This window comes from Manis javanica, chromosome 9, assembly GCF_040802235.1.
Source record: "Manis javanica isolate MJ-LG chromosome 9, MJ_LKY, whole genome shotgun sequence".
NCBI classification, from domain to species: domain Eukaryota; kingdom Metazoa; phylum Chordata; class Mammalia; order Pholidota; family Manidae; genus Manis; species Manis javanica.
In genome coordinates, this window is record NC_133164.1 from 29303053 (window position 1) to 29322768 (window position 19716).

The window sequence follows — 19716 nt, forward strand, 5'->3', positions numbered from 1 at the left end:
ATTATGCCAATTGAAATAAATCAGAGAAAGGCAAATACTGGATGTTCTTCCGTATACGGGGAATCTAAAGAAGCCAAATTGATAGAAATAGAGTAGGATGGCAGCTGTACAGGGCTTAGGGGTGAGAAGGATGGTAGGGGAATAGGCAGATGCTGGTCAAAGGTTACAGACTTCCAGGCATAAGATGAATAAGGTCTGAGGTTCTAATGTACAGTATGGTGACTATAGTTAATAATACTATCTTATACACTTGAAAGTTACCAGCAAAGTAAATCTTAAGGTATTAACAATAAAAAGAAAAAATGATAATTATGTGAGGCAATGGAGATGTAAAGAACTTTATGGTGGTAATCATATCAAAATTATATGTGTGTCAAATTATCACCTTATACACATTAAACATGTTGTGTATCAGTTATATCTCAATACAACTGGAAAAATAAAGCTCATATAAACAAAAAAAGAATATACATATATAAAGTCCTAATGATCCCATCTATACCTACAAAAAAAATATACCCTGCAGTGTTAGTAATTAGAGGATTATGATGTTGTCAGTACTTACATAATAATATTCAGACAGGAAGGTTCAATTCTACATTTGGAAATGGAAGCCAGAGAGAAACAGGAAGAGAAAAATGTTACCAATAATGACTAAGAAATGAAGATATGAGGGGGGGAAAGTAGATGTACTAGGAAATAGAAGGGGTGAAAAACAAGGTGAATCCTATTTTATCACTCTCCCAAAAGCCAGACAAACCTTTGGAAGTTGTCAAGACAGCCTAAAGATGATGATGAAGGCTTTGCCCAGGGGATGAAGGCAGGGGTCCTGTTGGATGGTTAACTGAGAAGAGACAGATGAGAAGTCCTTGTTTCTTATCGACATTCCCCCTGTGTGCACAGACATCTCATTCAGAGATCAACTCAGTACCTTTCAAAACATGGTACCAAACCCATAATTTGAAGAGCAGATGGTTATTTTCTTCCTACTGTAAAGATCTGAAGGTTTTGGATTTTTTTTTTTCAAACATGTAGGAGAGTTTTTTATCATGGAACTCAAATTATTGACATAAAATCTAAGGCTTTTTATTGTTGTTAAAGTCCTGCATTCTAGCAGACTTGAAAAACCACACTATAATTCTGTAAGTGATAAGAGTGAGATCAAAAGGACTTACCCTAGAATTAGCTTTAAAATAAACTATTGGGGTTTCTGGGAAAGTAGGAGAGAATATGTGTTTACTAAGCCTTTCTTCCTGAAGCACAGTGAAACAAGGAAAATAAACTGTATTTTCCCTAAAAGGCTATTTTTAGTAACAACAATCAAAGATAAAAATAGTCAAGTCCAAATTTCTTCAAAAGATTTTTATTTTGATTTGTGTTTTTATGTTTTGGTACAGAAGTTCTACCTGACCTTTCAGTCAATTTACTTGCAAAGAACAGCCTTACTGTCTGTCCAAACTGTCCTGCTAAAAAGGCAGGGAAAAACTTTAATGAAGCATTTACTGTATTATTAATACTTTAGAATTGTAATAACCATTTTGTTTACATTTTGAAATTGGACCTAGAGAAGAAACAGCTCATCCATTATAGAAAGCTTTTCAAAGATCAAACTAATATTTTTAATAATCCCTTCATTGTTTCTGTTCCTGAATACTGGGTGGTTATTGATAATGTATCAGCTTCAAAAGGATAGGATTCAGAAGGAAAGGATTCAAGAACTACAAAATGGACTGGTCTGGGAAACCCCCGAGCTGTGCCGCTAGGTTGGTCGCTAGTGCTAGTCTGGGCCTTGGCTGGGAGGCCGCAGTGATCTCTACCGCACCTCACTCACGCCTTTGTGCAGTGCGAAGGAACCTTACAAACTGCTGTCAGAAGAAGCCCTTGCTGCTCTTCAGAGTTCCAGCATGGCCATGGAATCTCAGTGTTTGCAGAGACAGGCTTGGTGCCCCCTCAAGGGTTGGAAATAATCACAGTAGAGGCCAGCCTTGGACCCAGCTCAATCAGAAGGTTCTGTATGAAATGAGGTAAAGGGGTCTCTTTGAATGTGGGAATCAGTTTAGAATGTTCGCAAGGATCATGAACAAAACCAGATGGTCTCTGAAGTAAACCATCAGTCTCCCAGGAGTTCTTGGGGGAAGAATACTCCATCCATGACTATACAATAAATTCCTTTGTTTCCTGTGGACAGAAATAGACCAGTCAGGTCAAATGATTTCTATCTTGTGTAACTGAATAACTAAAAAAAAAATACATGACATTGGGGCATCTCAGGACCGAGAGCGAAGACCTCCATCTACTGCTCCATTTCTGCTTGCTGAGACAATTAATTAGGGGGAAGCCCTGCCTAAGACTTTGATTTGGATCAAAACCTCACACACACACACACACACACACACATTTTACACACATGTATCTTCTGCTGGATCTTTGAACAGTTAATGGTAGTAATTAGAGCTATGTGGCTCTGTTACTGGAAGATTATAATGGGCTCCATTTTTATTTTGCAGAGACAGGCCTCTGGGCATGGTCTAAATAACCAAAAGAATATGGGAAGGTGGGGGGAAGGCCTGGAACTTTGCTGAGTAAAATGTAAAAGGCCACTTATTGTGGTTAGGAAAATGTCTCTGCAAGTGATACTGGCATCAGAGACATGCTTGTCCACCTTAATATGGACTTAGACTGTCCAAAACCTGAGAATAATTGTTTAATTTGGGGAGATCTTGTGTGAGTGTGTGTTTTATCCCAAAGGCACCTAGTGGGAATCAAAAGACAGAGTTAGACTAAGAAATGTTATGTTTACTTCCTGGGTCAGAAACCTCAATGTAGACAGCATTTTTCATATAAACAGCCATCCTATATTGTTATAGTTACTAACCACCACACCATTTCTATCAAAACTCAGACTTCGGAAGATGTATTTTTGTGTCTGAGGGTGTCCTATGAGTCCTGGAGTGAAGCCAACTCTTATAGGTAATGAGTGGAATATTCTTAAAGTAGGGTGGAGACTGGCACTGTGAAGTACTTACAAAGGGTGTTCTCTTCCTCAAATGAGAGCAGAGTGGGCCTTGATGTAGGGCAGGAAGCTGGACGTACCTACAAAGGGTTTAACTTTTGTGCCTTAGATTTCAGAAATTGTTATCTTCAAAGTCTAGGTTTAATGTAGTGGTGGACATTGCTATATGCTAATTCTCTCCTGAAGTATGAAGACCTTCAGTAAAGTTGGATACATAGCTTTAGGTTAGTGGTGACTTAAAGGGCATGTTAATGTCCAGCAGGAAGCAAAGTGGTGCTTGGGAAGGGTCTGTTTTGTCACAGATGAGAGACTGACAGAGAAATTGAGAATTCAGCAGAAGCAAACAACTAAACCAGATATGGCTGGAGATACATATACTCACAAGATAAGCTCTTGAGAATCCATGGAAATATTTGGGGAAGTCTGGGATGGTCATTCAAAGCCTTCTATTTGAAATTAAAGGAGAAATAACTCCAAAAGGTCAAAGATTTAGGAATACCTAAGTTATACCTGGGTATCATTTGTGTTTATGAACTGACTTTATTCTCCTAGTGGTGGAATGGGCTTGGAAGAAAGTTACTTACCTACCACTTCATTTTTTTAAGTTTTATTCCTAATTTACACCACCTCATTTTTTCAGTAATCTCTATTGTAAAGACAAATCTAAATTGTTGAACTGTAATAGCCAAGGTTTGGATCATTTCAAAAGCAAAATTTTACTTGACAACACCTATAATAAACTATCAGTTTAACTATTTAAAGAAGCTGATTTTTCTGGTTCTGCCTTAGAAATTACAGAAAAATTTTACCTTAATGGGAATAGTCCTCCCAGAATTTCTTTTAATCCCCAATTTATGTCTGTGTAAACAGTTATGACTTATAAAGCTAAAACATTAACATGGGGGAAAAAAGGAAAAATAACTATTAACAAATATTTATTGAGCAATCAACAAATATTTACTGAGTTTCCAAGGCACTCTGCTAGCTACCAGACATACAAAGATACATAAATGCTTATCCCCAAAAGTCAAACACAAATAGGAGCCTGATAAAATGCTACAAATATTTCAACTTTAATCCAAATTTCAGACACTTAAGATTATTTTTGCTCTTCTAGTGGCTTGTAGAAATTTCATATAATTTGCAAAATAATTGCAGTGTAAAGTTAATCTTTTATTTTAATTTGTACAAAATAATTTTTATAGTAATATTTCATGCCAGATAAATTCTTTGTCAAAGAGGTGCTTTGTTCATTAAGCCCTCATGGCCAGAGTACTCTGTTATATGCTAAACCAAAAGTGCAGGAGTTAATCAATTTTCAGATTGCTTTTAATTGGTATCCTGACATATTCAGCCAACACAATGGGAGAAAATAAACACTTCTTATGCATAACTAAAGTTTTCAAAATCAGACAGTATCCTCTATCGCCCTTTCAGTTAAATAGATCTAATATCAGGTAAGGATGGTGGGTGTAAATCAACATGACACCACCATAAGCATTCATTTCCACTTTGGTCCCTTTGAAAGGAGCCGTGGGGCTTATAATTCTTAAAGCTCTTAAAAGCACGGCTAGAGCAGGAGCATGAATTATGAAGCTAATACTTACAATTACAAGATTTAGAAAAAAAATGAGAAAAACTTTTCAAAGCAAAGCCCAGCAGGATCTTAATAATAATGGGCCCAAAACCTTAACTAAAGCTGGCTTTAAGTGGCTTGGTTGACATTTCTGACCTTAACACCTTATATGTGAAAACACCTTACAAATTAGCACCTTATGCTATCTTAAAATCTTCCCCTCCCTAGCATATTTTACCCATGCAAAAGATTAACAATGATTATGAAATTGCAAAGAGCTAAATATTTCCAATGTTGCAGCTACTGATGATGAAAGATCGTTTAAATATGCATGGGGATAGTCTGCAAAATTGATTAATTTTATCTCAATTGCAGTTTTATTTCATAACTTCCTACTCATCTTTTTTCCATCTACTTGTGTTCCTGAAGAAAGCCAGATGGAGATATTATTCCTTAGTGCTTCCAAAACAACAATATAGAAATAAAGAACTATTACCTTCTGTGCTACAGACTTGCTGAAATACAGCCAGCTCACACAGACCCAGACATGGGCACTGATCAGTTGTCTCCAAATTTCCAGAGCTCAGAGATCTGTTCTCAGCATAGGAAGTCCAACTGAAAAATGTAAAAATATTTCTTCATATCAGTTGTAATAAGAATTAAAATGTTTACACCATAACCATATTTTGAACTTATCTGACCTTGTTTTGTCATGCACCATACTGAAACTCATCAAAATTCAAATAGCTATAAATGAAGCATGAATAGCAATAATAAGTTGAAATCTTGAAATAACTGTTCAGGGTGATTGAGAGTCTGTAAACATAGCTATCAAAAAGAAAAACAGCATTCTTGGCCCCCAAAAGTAAAAGGTTCATATAAAAATGTTTTCCTAATGAGCAGTATGCTTTGGTATAGTATTATTACAGGAAAGACCAAAATTCCAATCATCCTTGCTAAATTGTATGTCTGCTAACTTCAGCTATTTTGAGCTTTTAAAAAAAGTTAAACCACTTCCAAGTTAACCAAAGAAATGTGCAGTTTCCTTGTGCATGAAAACAAATGTGATCTGTTCATTCCATCTCCTTACTTAAGTTTAGATATTTAAAATCTGATATCTTGACCTTAGGAGATATTTACATGAGTTTATACACATGTGAAAATGCATCAAGCTGTACACTAAGATTTGTGCATTTTATTGTATGCATCTCAATTTAAAGACGAGTAAGAAATAAAAATAAACTTAATATATCAAGTGCCTAATAGTCACAGGTGCCTAGTGACTACCATTTCGACAATGCAGTTCTATATAATCGGAGTTTCTCTGTAGTATTAGAAGTTGAAAAGAGGGAGCCTGAAAATTGGTGGTGGGCACCCAGGGAAACTTGGCCATGACAATGAGCTTGAACCAAGGATGAATAATGTCATGGAAACAATCCAAGTGCTCATCAATAGGTGAATGGATAAAGAAGATGTGATACATATACACAACAGAATATTACTCAGCCATAAAAAAGGGATTCTTGCCATTTGTGACACATGGATGTACCTAGAAGGTATCATGCTCAGTGAAATAAGCCAGGCAGAAAAAGACAAATACCATATAATTTCACTCTAACGTGGAATATGAAAAACAAAACAAACAAAAAAGAAACAGATGCACAAATATAGACAACAGACTGTTGGTTACCACAGGGAAGTGGGTGAAGGGATGAGTGAAATAGGTGAAGGGGATAAAGAGGTATAAACTGCAAATGGTAAATAAGTTAAACATAAGAATGGAAGTACAACATAGAGAATATAACCAATAATACTATGTATCTTGGTATGATAATGGGGTAACTAAACTTAATGTGACAAGCATCTCATATATAATTATCAAGTCACTGTGTTATACATCTGAAACCAATATATTATCAACTTTATTCCAATAAAAAATTAGTAATTCCAGTTTCTCAAAGGATTATTGTGATTCATACACAATTTCAGTTGTGCCCTTATCTGTTCCTTCTCTAATCTGTTTCCTCTTCCTTTATTTAAAAAAAAAAATTGTAACCTTGCTGACAACTTCTGTATATTTCAGATATTACAAGGTACTACAAATCGTTCCCCAACTTACTGTAATTACTTACATTTTAATGCTTTTTGTTAATGTAAATAAAAACACCGACAAATTTCTTCTCAAAAGGCAATGTAACTTCTTTTGGTTTATATTCAGTAGTAGAAAATAATGCTCATCTAATAAAATAAAACAAGTTTAATAACTAAGATTTGCTCTCAGAAATTCCTACAAAAATATAAAGAATTACTTTTCCTGTATTAAAAAATAACCATTCATGTTCAGTCTAAATTTAATATTTATAAAGTAACTTCATTTAAAAAGACAAAAATAAAAGCTTCAGAAAATTAGGTGAGTCTCATGATTTTGAAGCAAACTTTGAAATTATGTTCAATATAGCTTACTGTACTTGGGGTGATTGTGATAATAGCTACCATTTTCAAGTGCTGGCTTTTATGTACTACATTTATAATTCTCACAAAAAATATGTACGAGATACTTTTACTTTAGGTGTTGCTTGCCCAACCATTCAGAGTCACAGCCAAGAATCAGACACGTCAACACCAAAGTCTGAGCTCTACTCATGAAACAATGGCATTTAGATATTAGGGATCCTAATGATGTCTTTTTTTTTTGTAAAACTTCCATTTTATGCCATATAACCTCAGTATTATGCTATTAATCAAGCATTGTGAGAACACTGAGATGCTAAATTACTACAGCCAGATATTTTCTAGTGAAGCAATTCTCATAAAAAAGCCACTTCCTGAGAAATTGTTACTAAAAAGTTCCATCAACCAGGACCTCCAAGTTCAATAGAAGAGTTGTTTACTCCTCTTGCCCAAGGTTCACCTCTTTAACTGGATCTCGAATCTCAAATGGGGACCTCAGACCAGCAGCCCAGGTACTTGTTAGAAATGCACAATCTCAGGCCCAACACTTAACGGCTGAATCAGAATCTGTATTTTAACAAGATCTGGGATCTCATTGCTCATTAAAGCTGGAAATGCTCTGCTAAATAATACATACCGAACCCCGACCTTAGGTCCCTCAATCATCCCATTTCCTTCCTATGTTCTTATCTCTGCTAGTGTTTTTCCACACACACACACACACACACACACACACACACACACACCACTCTTAAAAGCCCTCTGCTGATCCTACCCACCCCCACCCAGCTGTGACCTCATTTCTACCCTTTTCTCAACCAAGTGCCTTGAAGGGGTGTCCGTACTTTGTGAATCTGTATCTTCACCTGTTCACATCTCAACCCACTACAGTATAGTTTAATCACATACCAAATATTATCTGGCCTCTACTATATCCCAAACACGGTACCAGAGTGAAGACAAAATGGTGAAGAAAAGGTCTTTATCTTCAAATGACTATCTCCCAAGTTCTCTTGACATAGATCATCACTGACTCCTTAAATTGCCAATTCTCTTAAGCACTTTTCATTATCTAGGAGGATCAGTTGTCCTCTGTAATTCAGATATTAAAAAGATTTTTTTTAATGTAAAACAGTGATAGTCTTCTAATTTTTATAGAAAATATTTTATAAAATTATTTGTTAACATGTGATGGGTTTGTTTTTATATTTAAATAAAATATTCTAAAATTGTGTTCTAATCTCTAATATTCATAGGTTCAGATATAATCCATATAAAAGCTTTCTGGGTCTTCATAATTGTTAAGAATGTTTAAGGCTCTCCTGACACTGAAAAGCTTGAGAACTAGATTCCACTTTATTTTTAATTTTTTATTGTATAGGTGATAAACAATATATTGGTTTCAGCTATACAACATTTGACAATTACATACATTATAATGTTCACCACAATTAAGTGTGGTTATAATCTGTCACACAAAGATATTACAATATTGTTGACCGTACTCCCTATGCTATACAATTGTATCCCATTTTAAAACCAAGGTAGTAGTAGCTCAACAAATCTCTAATACCTACATACCTATCAACTATAAAATTAATATCAGAAGGCTATGAATAATTGGCATAAGCATGTTCTGTTTTATTAATTTAGCTAGGGATTCCATGTACAGTAAGGAAACAATAGATGGCTACTAGCCCTGAAAAACTAAAAGCCTTCACTGGAATACTTAAGCATCTGAGGTACATATTCTTGTCTTCTGAAAATGGAAGAGAAAGGCAAAAACTAACACAGCAAAGTGAACAGTTGGCTTTATATTTTCTCTGCGTTTTGTGCCCACAAGCCATATTTTCTAAAGTTCTTAAAATAAAATTAGTCCTGTTGGGCTCTTATGTTGAATATTCTGTATGCACCTGTTTATTAAGCCATACCAGAATATGGCTGGAAGAGCAATTATTTTTATTATATTAAAATGAAGATATACTTAAGTATTTTGTTCATAAAATAAATTTCTCAGAAGAAAGCATCTTTTAAATTATACCCAGACCATGAAACATCATGGTTAGGCCGCAATGGCAAAAAATATGAACATATAACACTTCTATTAACTGTGTACATTTTCAAATGTATATACCCCTATAGTGGTGGTAGAGGGCAGGAAGAACTTCTGGCTTCAAATACTTAGCATTCAGGTCAGAATAAAGAAAAGTTTTTTTACTGCTTACCCCTAAAGCAAAATTCAAATGCAGTCTTTAACATCTTCTACCACATGTAGTTAAACTCAGTAGGCAATGCAACTTTTCAGTAGACAGGTTTTACAACATTTTTTAAAAAATAGTCTGATTTACAACCTTTGCGTGTGCTTCCAAGTCCCCTGTGTTTAGGATAAAATAAAGCCTTAAGCAATTTGTTTTTATGTTGTCCTCACAGAATGTGTGCAGGGCACAGAGATCTTATCTTTTAGCTCTTAAAGGATACACTATTGAATGTAACTGTTATTTAAATATCAACTACATTTACATGTTCATAAAGGGAACATTTTGAATTAAAACATGTCATTCATATCATTTGGGATTTATTCTTGATCACATGGATTTTTATTTTAAATAATTCAATTTATACTTATAACTATCTTGTAGATTAGAAAGGCTTTATATTTCTAAGCATCTTAAATAATTCATTTCACAAAATAGCTTTCAGTATAGCTTTATATATAGTTCTGCCTCTAAACTAGGGATTGCCAACCATCATATCAATTAGACAGTAAGGTAATGCTCATAAGTGCCTTACTGTCTCCATAACCTCCCATATAATATCTAGATGTGCTCTGAAAATGGCATACTTGGGACTCTAATCTATCAAGTAGGTAGAAGCAACAGATGGGTTCAGAACCACATCCTCAACAAAGAAGTCAAGAGAAAGATTTAGAATAACTTATTCAAAAGAAAAACAAGCAAGAACATACAGGAAATAAGGCATGGTGGATTGTTTTGATCAACTGACACCACTGGCATGAAGGAAAAAAATGCCCTTCTGATGTTGAATCTTCTAAATCACATAGTTTATGCATTTAAGAGGTCAAATTTTGAATCAAAAGAAGCAGAAGAAATGACAAAACTTTTTTTCTACTATCTGAAAACTTAGTATATTCCACATTTAGTTTCTAGTGGTAGTTTTTTTTTGAGAACACGGGAACCTTATTTTAGGATCTTACCAAAGAATAGAAGATAAAACCATAAACCATTAAACTTGATGTATGTGTGTTTACAAATCCTATAAAATTAGGGTCTAAACAGCAGACTCACAAACTCCAAGAACGAACTAGCAGTTACCAAAGGGGACAGGTGGGGGAGGGCAGTTGGGGAGGGAGAATGGGATTGGAGGATATTATGATTAGTACACATGGTGGGAGGATCATGGGGAAGACAGTGTAGCACAGAGAAGACAAGTAGTGACTCTGTGGCATCTTACTATACTGATGGACAGTGAGTGCAATGGGGTATCGGGAGGGAATCGATAATATGGGTGAATGTAGTAACCACATTGTTTTTCATGTGAAACCTTCATAAAAGTATATCAATGATACCTTAATAAAAAAAATTAGGCTCTAAAAACCTTTTACAATGGATACACACTTTTAAAATTGGCTTTACTTTAACTTGTCAAGGATTTAAATAATATGCAGAGAATTCAGACCCAAGTTATTTGCCTATTCAAAGTTGAATGTGTGTGTGCATGTGTGTGTATATATACATGTATGTATACATAAATACTTGTTAGTTCCCAGGTAATGCATGTATATACACAGATATACATATTTGTAAGCTTTTCCTAAAAGGAATAAATTTCTATAAATAGAAGTGTTTAAAAAGTCTAACACTTTATGAAAATATGCCTCTTTTGCAATTTTCTTACAAGCACCAAATAGGAATCATAAGCCTATATAGATACTTCTTTTGAAAGCTATTGTTCTAGAAAACATGAATGGCTAAAATTCTCTATTAAACTATATTATTCTGATTTAATAAAATAAGCATGTTGTATATTATACACAACTCAATTATAGAGCTTACCTAATAAGCACTGCACACAAATCGAAGAATGAAACTAAATTTAAATTGGATTTCTTTGTTCAATTAATTTTTATACAGAATTAAAGATGGTTTATATTTAAGACATTGAAATTTGACTTGCCTAAGAAAAAAGAGAACTTCTGTTCTGATCACAAATGATTTAGTCACAAATGAACACAGAAAATCTTAGTGGTTAAATATATAGAGCTCATAAACACTCCCGTTTCAATAATGTGAAGCAAACCATTATATTCAGTGAAAGATGTTTAGTTAATCCCCAAAAGCCCATCAAGCAAAAACATTTAGTTTCAGTTCTTCTAGTTCCATTTCCCCTAGATATATTATGATCATTAACAGCAATATAAATGACCCACAACTTCATCTCCTTAGTGTCTCCATAAGTTTCAAAACAAAATTAATCATTAATTTCTTCTACAAGTGCTAAATTTTAAGAAAGTGACTAAACAAAGTGTTGTTGGAAATTAAGTTGAAGGACTCGAATTCTGGACATAAACTTGAGAAGGCAGAAGAGAAAATTTTCAAGTTGTATTTTCCACAAGGGACTATCACACTAATGTATGTGTAAAAAAATACTAGTCCTAAATCTTGCTCCAAAAATATTCAGAAACTGCTATACATAGAATGACATTTTTTTTAAAGATCTGAGGAGTTCTGAAATTACCTCCCAACCAATATAACTGTAATTTTTTAAAACTAACTTTAACCCAGTGTTTTCAAAAGCTACTTGACCGCAAACCCTTCTTGCCCATTAAATCTGGAAAATTAGTATTCCTCATAGCAAACTTTGAGAAACTATGTAAAATTTTGGTAATATACCATTGATTAGGGATCTATTAAAAAATTATATAGTAGGAGAAATGCAGCAAGGCAACAATCAGCAAACTGCTTAGGAATATTTAAAGTTCTTAAGAAATATAAAGCATAGATGTGAGTACAAAATACAAACAACGTAACAAAGGAGAAGGACACTGGTTGTTACTGGCATGGCAAGATCATCATCTATATACACAGTTCATTGAATTGTTTCAGATAATTTATTCACCCTCATTATAGGCTACTTTTTCTAGCTCAGTGTTCTCCAAATTTAATAAAGCATATGACTCACCAAGGGATCTTGATGAAAATGCAGGTTCTAATTTAGGTCAAGGGTGGGGTCTGAAATTCAGCATTTCTAACAAGTTCTCAGGTAATGATACAATTACACTTTGATAACAAAGATCCAGTCCATTCTGCAAGCCACTGCACTATCACTCTTCCTAAAACACCACTTACCACATGCCAGTGACTCAGGAATTTAGGTTAACTCAGTGAGTCATGTATAAACATCTACACTCAATTATTGATCCAGAACTTCATTCCAGATCAATCTGTTATTTCTCCTGACTGCTATGCTCTTTACAAGTTTTTTTTTTAGGTACATGTATATACAATGAAGTATGGATTTTAACTGAACCATTCAACCAATACTCTCCCAAAAAGATATAGGACATTGCCATCACACCAACCCTGTCTGTTGACCCAGCTCTATAAATACCCTTTCAATTTTCCACTGCCTTCCTCCTATCCCGTAAGATATAACTGCAGCCCTTCCTTCTTCAAAACACACACCATATTCACACATATACCTCTGTATTACTACCATTTCTGACTGGCTACTTTTTGCCACTGAGATCTCAATTTGAAAGCTACCTGCTCATAGTAGCCTTCTCTGATAACAAAATCTAAAGTACCCACTCAGTCACTATTGAACACAAATCTGACTTTAATTTCCTGCAAAGCATCTATCACTGGTATGTATCTTATTAAGAACATATAAGCTCCAGGACTATGAACTGGTCAGTAGTATTAACTGCTGTAACACCTGCACCTAGATACTTCTAGCTTATTACAAGTAGGTTTTCAACAAACGTTTGCTAAATAAATATGTTAACATATATGATATACTAAATATTCATACTATGTAGGTGGGAATTGCACCTGTGTCCCAATATAAAAATCTCCCATGAAATTTAAAGAGAATAAGAAAGCTATTGCTAGTTGTCAAACAAAGTAGATAGATCCTTCACAAGAAAGAAAGGTAGGAACTGTGGTTTTAACTGGTGGCAAAAATAATATAAAACACAGATTAAGTCAAAGTTTAATTCACATAAAGTTTAATCAGTCAAGTTAATGAAAATATCAAAAATTTTGAATTAGTGTATGGCAGCACAAATTTCATTTTTGTTGCAAATAATACAGTATTTGGTGTTTCCACTATTGAACAAGCTATGCTGCAGAAAGAGCAATTGCATTGAATCTCAGTTCATCAGGGTCACGTTCCATAAACTTCTTGCAAACTTCTATGGCATCCTATAGAAAAAAAATGTATAATATTTTTCAGTTTATAAACGTGTGTTCTACTTACAAGAGATAAATAAGTGTTTCATATTTTCCTAATTCGTGCCAGTTTTATATGACATACTTCTTTTTCCAGAAGAAAAATAAAACATACCAGCAAAGTGAATGGTTAGTGGCCTCAGTTGCTTAGTACAAAGGTGTAAAATATAGTTCTTTAGAAACTATTTAGAAAGTTTCTCTAAAGAAACCTTAATTTGAAAGTTACATATTTCATTAATTCTAAGATACAATTTTTTCCATAAATTTTAAAATCTCTAAAATCAGGATCGACATACATATGATGGTGTCTTGGATTCAATGAAATATGGGATATGATATACAACTCTTTCATACTCTAGTCTTTCTCAAATTTGACACTTGTTAACACAAAAAGCTCTGAAAACCTCTTCATCGGCTGTAGATTTTTATCAGAAATTCAAATTTTTCTTTTTGGGTTTTCTCAAGGCAGCAAGGAAGCATTCAAACACAGAGAAAAATGGACACGAGATCTTTAGAGATGTTTTAAAGATAACAAGAACGCTAATAACACTTCTTAGAGGCAGGTAAATTTGTTACCTCTAGTAAAGTTTCATCACTAGTTTCCCCATGGTTAATTGGAAATGGTTTCCGTCCATCTGTGGAAAACAGACATATTGTATGTTTAGCTGTTTGTACAGGGTAATGTTCTGTGAACTTTCATTTTCCTCTTCCAGTAGTGAGGCAGAAGTTAAAAGATATTTAAAATATATATCCTAAAACAAATATTTTAAATGTGCTACCTATTGATATTTTGTAAATTAAAAATTATTAGAATCTTGCTTCCATGTTTGGAAGCCTAAATTATTTTCACACACAGAATTATTAGAAATAAACATTGGCTTTAATTTCCTAAAAAGAATATGCAAAATTAATGCCAGTTTTAACTACAGTTTTTACCTTTAGAAATATGAAATTTTTCTTTCTTCACTTTAAAAGCTGAATCACAAGGCTCCTAAGCAAGACTGGTATGTTTTTACCAAGGAAGGGAGCCACCACGAAGTTCATATACTACTACTGCTGTGTACCACCAAGGCAGCAGCCCAGAGCAACAATCTAAATAACCTAGGATTATTTTGCTGACCACCAAAAATAATTTAACACAATTATGATCACTCTGAATAAACTGTTTTTTTAAATCAATGAAAAAAATGAAGAAGTCCAGAATTATATAAACTCATGTTAACCCTAAATTAACTGACACTCTGAATCTAAATCTATAATCGCAGATGTCTTATAAGTGACTTGAAGGTCAATCCATAAAACCCAATCCCTTCTAAACATACAAACATGTTTGAATCTATATGCATACACACAGTGATAGACCTGGACTGACAGACACTACTTTCAGAGAAAAATATGAGTATTAACCAAAAAAACCAAAAGGCAAAATGGGATAATTACTAGATTGAGAGAAATTAAAAAGTTCAAAAGAAAAGTTTATTAATTATGGCTCAGCTGAGAAGGGTCATAATAATATAAACAACTAAAAAGATACTGGGAAAACAGGAAAAAGGGAGGAGTAAGGAAAAATGGTGACAAAGGAAAGCTAAATCCTTATTGTCATTGGGGGAAGTCCAAAAATAATAAATACTTAGGCCACTTCTACCTGGAACCAGGTAGAAACAACTGGTTGTGGACTAGGCCTCCCACTGGAAACAATCTTAAAACCAGGACAAAATATCTGAAACAGTTGTCTTTAGACACAGGGAAACAGGTCATCCACAGGTGAGCCTGACAGTAATACCAGCTTTCTGCCAGTGCAGGAACAGGGAACCTAAGCAGAGCAGAGAAGTCTCAATGAGAAGACTGAGAAAGAGAGCAAAGTTCAAGGAAAATGAGCCTCCTGGAATTTACACAGTAACAGAAAGACGGTGCCTACACACTTTGGAGAGCTACTGCGTTCTATCTGGGCTGGGTCACAATCAGTGTGCCAGGTGGCAGCAGTGTGTCTGGGACTGAGTTTAGGTCAAGGAGACCAAGAGCTTGTTTATATACAAGGGGAATAGTTAAATTAGAAAATATATGAAGGATAATGGAGAACACTAGAATAAGCTGTATAGCATTAGATTACAATTGGAAGTATTGATATCAATGAATTTTTCTAATATATAGATAAGAAACTGTGTGCATGTATATTCATATTCACATGTATGTGTGAGTATATTTATATAACATATTTCCTAGCTCTTTCCCTGAGAGAAGCAATGATATCTCAGTAGCAATGAGTATACCTAGCACATTTTCCATTGAAAGGAACCAGAGTTCTATGGAGAAGTGGGTGAATGTAGGGCTGGGGCACAGAAAATAAAAGATGAGCCTAGAACATCTTGTTCCACTGCTGAGTTAGTAAGTGTTCAAAGAATGACAGGGACATATCAAAAGGAGAAAAGGGCCAACCTGGAAAGGGTTCCTTCAAGGCCAAGTCTGGGACAATTTGAGTATCAAAATATGTAATAATAGATTGTAATCTTTTGAGTAAAATATGAATTGATGAATCCATTCTGATATGAATGAATGACTTAAGGAATGTGGGAAGAAATAAAGCATCTAGTGTTGGAGGAGTTCTTAAAAAAATCATTTGGCAATCATCATGGTGATAACTCAGTCAAGAATCATCAATAGATGCTAAATTCATAGAAAAAGACTTACCGAGGAACTGTATAGTCTTAAAGTATCTCCGCATAAAATATTTATTCATTACTAATAATGAGTATGTAATATTATATTATATATTAATTTTATATTGGAGAAACAAAGCAGATACCTTCTAAATTAAGTGCTAAAAGCATAACTGGTAATGGGACAAATCAACATCCTATGCCTTCTGAAATGATGCATGAAAAAGGACAGAGCATTAGTTCTGTGGTGTACGTGCCAAAAATGTTTAAATCATGAATATCAGACAACCCAAACTGAAGAATAATCTCAAAGAAACTATACTTTATTCTTACGAATTAACATCAAAGACATAAGAGTCAAAAATAGATTTGAGGAACCATTGCAGATTAAGAGACTAAGGAACATGACAATTTAATGTAACACATGATCTTGGATTGGATCCTGAACCTATAGAGGACATTAATGTGAAAACCAGCAAAATCTGAAAAGACCTGTGGATTCAATGCTAATATTGAATCAATGTTAATTTCCTGATTTTTGTAGTTACATAGGAGAGTAGTCACTTGTTTTGAGGAAATACATACAGAAGCATTAAAAGATAAAGGGGCATCATATCTACAACTTGTTTTCAAATGGTTTAGAGACTTTAACTGTATCTGGGAAATTGAGTAAAGGGTTAAGGGAACTCTGTATATAATGTCTGAAATTATTACAAGAGTTTTAAATTATTTCAAAATTTAAAAAAATGTTTCAGAGTATTCCTCTGTCTTCAGGTAGACAATAAATTGTTAAATAACAATTTCTAATCTGGTGGTTTAATCAGTTCTGAATTCACCTCCCAACCTCATTGCTCTAATTTATCCATAAATAGTATTACATCTGCTTAAAAATATGTACTTCTCCCCTTCTACATATGCCAGGAACTATATGAAGCTCTGAAAGAAAGGAAGGAGTGATAACAAATAGACGAATAACTCAATCCTTTTCATTAGTTAACTTCACAGTTTAATACACAATGAATACTATTAAACAGTACTATGGCCTTTGTTAATTGTCCTGTACAAATTAGCTTGTACCATGTCTATAGTCACATAGCCTTATTTTTGAAAATAAGGCTACTTTGATTTTTCTTCTTCTTAAAAACTGTATCCTGTTTTCTTAATCAATGTTATCACTAACTCAATACTCTTCTCACTCAACATTCCTTTCAAATTTATAAGGAATCCACGTCAGTGTTGCTGCCAATTTCCCTTGCAGTGAATCAACAACTGCCCATCTTCATTTGTTTTGTTCTTACTCCTGTTTTCTATGACATCTCAAAGATTATGGCTATTCTTTAGAACTCTGAAATTTAAAAATTCATTTAAAGAATGTAATCCCAAGAGTCAATGAATGGATAAAAAAACAAGATCCATCTGTATGCTGCCTACAAGAGACTCACTTCAAACCCAAAGACTGAAAGTAAAGGGATGGAAAAAGATATTTCATACAACTAACAGGGAGAAAAAAGCAGGAGTTGCAGTACTTGTATGAGACAAAATAGACTTCAAAACAAAGAAAGTAACAAGAGACAAAGAAGGACATTACATAATGATAAAGGGGTCAGTCCAACAAGGGGATTATTATCTCCCTCATAATAGATATTATTATAAATATCTATGCACCCAACACAGAATCACCTACATATGTGAAACAAATACTAACAGAATTAAAGGGGGAAATAGAATGCAATACAGTCATTTTAGGAGTCTTCAGCACACCACTCACTCCAAAGGACAGATCAACCAGGCAGAATATACGTAATAAAGAGACAGAGGCACTGAACAACGTATTAGAACAGATGGACCTAACGGACATCTACAGAACATTTCATCCAAAAGCAAGAGGATACACATTCTTCTCAAGTGTACATGGAACATTTTCAAGAATAGATCATATACTAGGCCACAAAAAGAACCTCAGTAAATTCAAAAAGATTGAAATTGTACCAAGCAGCTTCTCAGATCACAAAGGTATGAAATGAGAAATAAATTACATAAAGAAAATGAAAAAGCCCACAAACACAGGGAGGCTTAATAACATGCTCCTAAATAATCAATGGATCAATAACCAAATAAAAACAGAAACCAAGCAATATATGTAGATACATGACAACAATAATTCAACCACACAAAATCTGTGGGACACAGCAAAGGCTGTGCGAAGAGGGAAATATATTGCAATACAGGGCTACCTCAGGAAAGAAGAACAATCCCAAATGAACAGTCTAAACTCACAATTAATGAAACTAGAAAAGGAAGAACAAAATGAGGCCCAAAGTCTGTACAAGGAGGGACATAATAAAGATTGAAGCATAAATAAATAAAATTCAGAAGAATAAAACAATAGAAAGAATCAATGAAAGCAGGAGCTGGTTCTTAGAGAAAATAAACAAAATAGATAAACCTCTAACCAAACTTATCAAGAAAAAAAAAAAGAGAATCTACACACATAAACAGAATCAGAAATGAGAAAGGATAAATCACTACAGACACCGTAGAAATACAAAGAATTATTAGAGAATACTATGAAAATCTATATGCTAACAAACTGGATAACCTAGAAGAAATGGAAAACTTTCTAGAAAAATACAACCTTCCAAGGCTGACCCAGAAGAAACAGAAAATCTGAATAGGCCAATTACTAGTGAAGAAATTGAATAGGTAATCAAAAAACTACCTAAGAACAAAAGCACTGTACCAGATGATTTCACTGCTGAATTTTATCAAACATTTAGTGAAGACCTAATACCCATCCTCCTTAAAGTTTTCCAAAAAGTAGAAGAGGAGGGAATACTCCCAAACTCATTCTACAAGGCCAACATCACTCTAATAACAAACACAGGCAAAGACACCACAAAAAAAAGAAAATTGCAGACCAATATCCCTGATGAACATAGAAGCAAAAATACTCAACAAAATATTAGCAAAACAAATTCAAAAATACATCAAAAAGATCATCCATTATGATCAGGTAGAATTCATCCCAGGGATGCAAGGATGGTACAACATTCGAAAATTCATCAACATCACCCACTACATCAACAAAAAGGACAAAAACCACGTGATCATCTTCATAGACACTGAAAAAGCATTGGACAAAATTCAACATTCATTCATGATAAAAACTCTCAACAAAATGGGTATAGAGGGCAAGTACCTCAACATAATAAAGGCCATATATAACAAACCCACAGCCAACATTATACTTAACAGCAGGAAGTTGAAAGCTTTCCCTTTGAGATTGGGAATAAGACAAGGATGCCCACTCTCCCCACTCTTATTCAACATAGTTCTGGAGGTCCTAACCATGGCAAACAGACAAAACAAAGAAATAAAAGGCATCCAGATTGGAAAGGAAACTATCCCTGTTTGCAGATGACACGATACTGTACATAAAAATCCCTAAAGAATTCACTCCAAAACTCCTAGAACTAATATCTGAATTCAGCAAAGTTGCGGGATACAAAATTAATACACAAAAATCTGTTGCATTCTTATATACTAACG

At 34.2% G+C, this 19716-nt stretch overlaps 1 protein-coding gene across 7 annotated transcripts in view; it reads right to left on the reverse strand.

The window, feature by feature from the left end:
- Positions 1 to 13264: 13264 nt before the first annotated feature.
- UCHL3 (ubiquitin C-terminal hydrolase L3) overlaps positions 13265 to 19716 on the reverse strand; it is a 125520-nt gene continuing 119068 nt past the window's right edge. For all 7 annotated transcript variants that reach the window (XM_073212502.1, XM_073212504.1, XM_037010266.2 and 4 more), the window contains 2 exons: positions 14087 to 14145; positions 13265 to 13483 (listed from right to left, as the gene is read on the reverse strand). In XM_073212502.1, the coding sequence (XP_073068603.1) occupies positions 13400 to 13483; positions 14087 to 14145 (143 nt within the window). In that variant the 3' untranslated portion in view covers positions 13265 to 13399. The remainder of the gene's footprint in view (positions 13484 to 14086; positions 14146 to 19716) is intronic.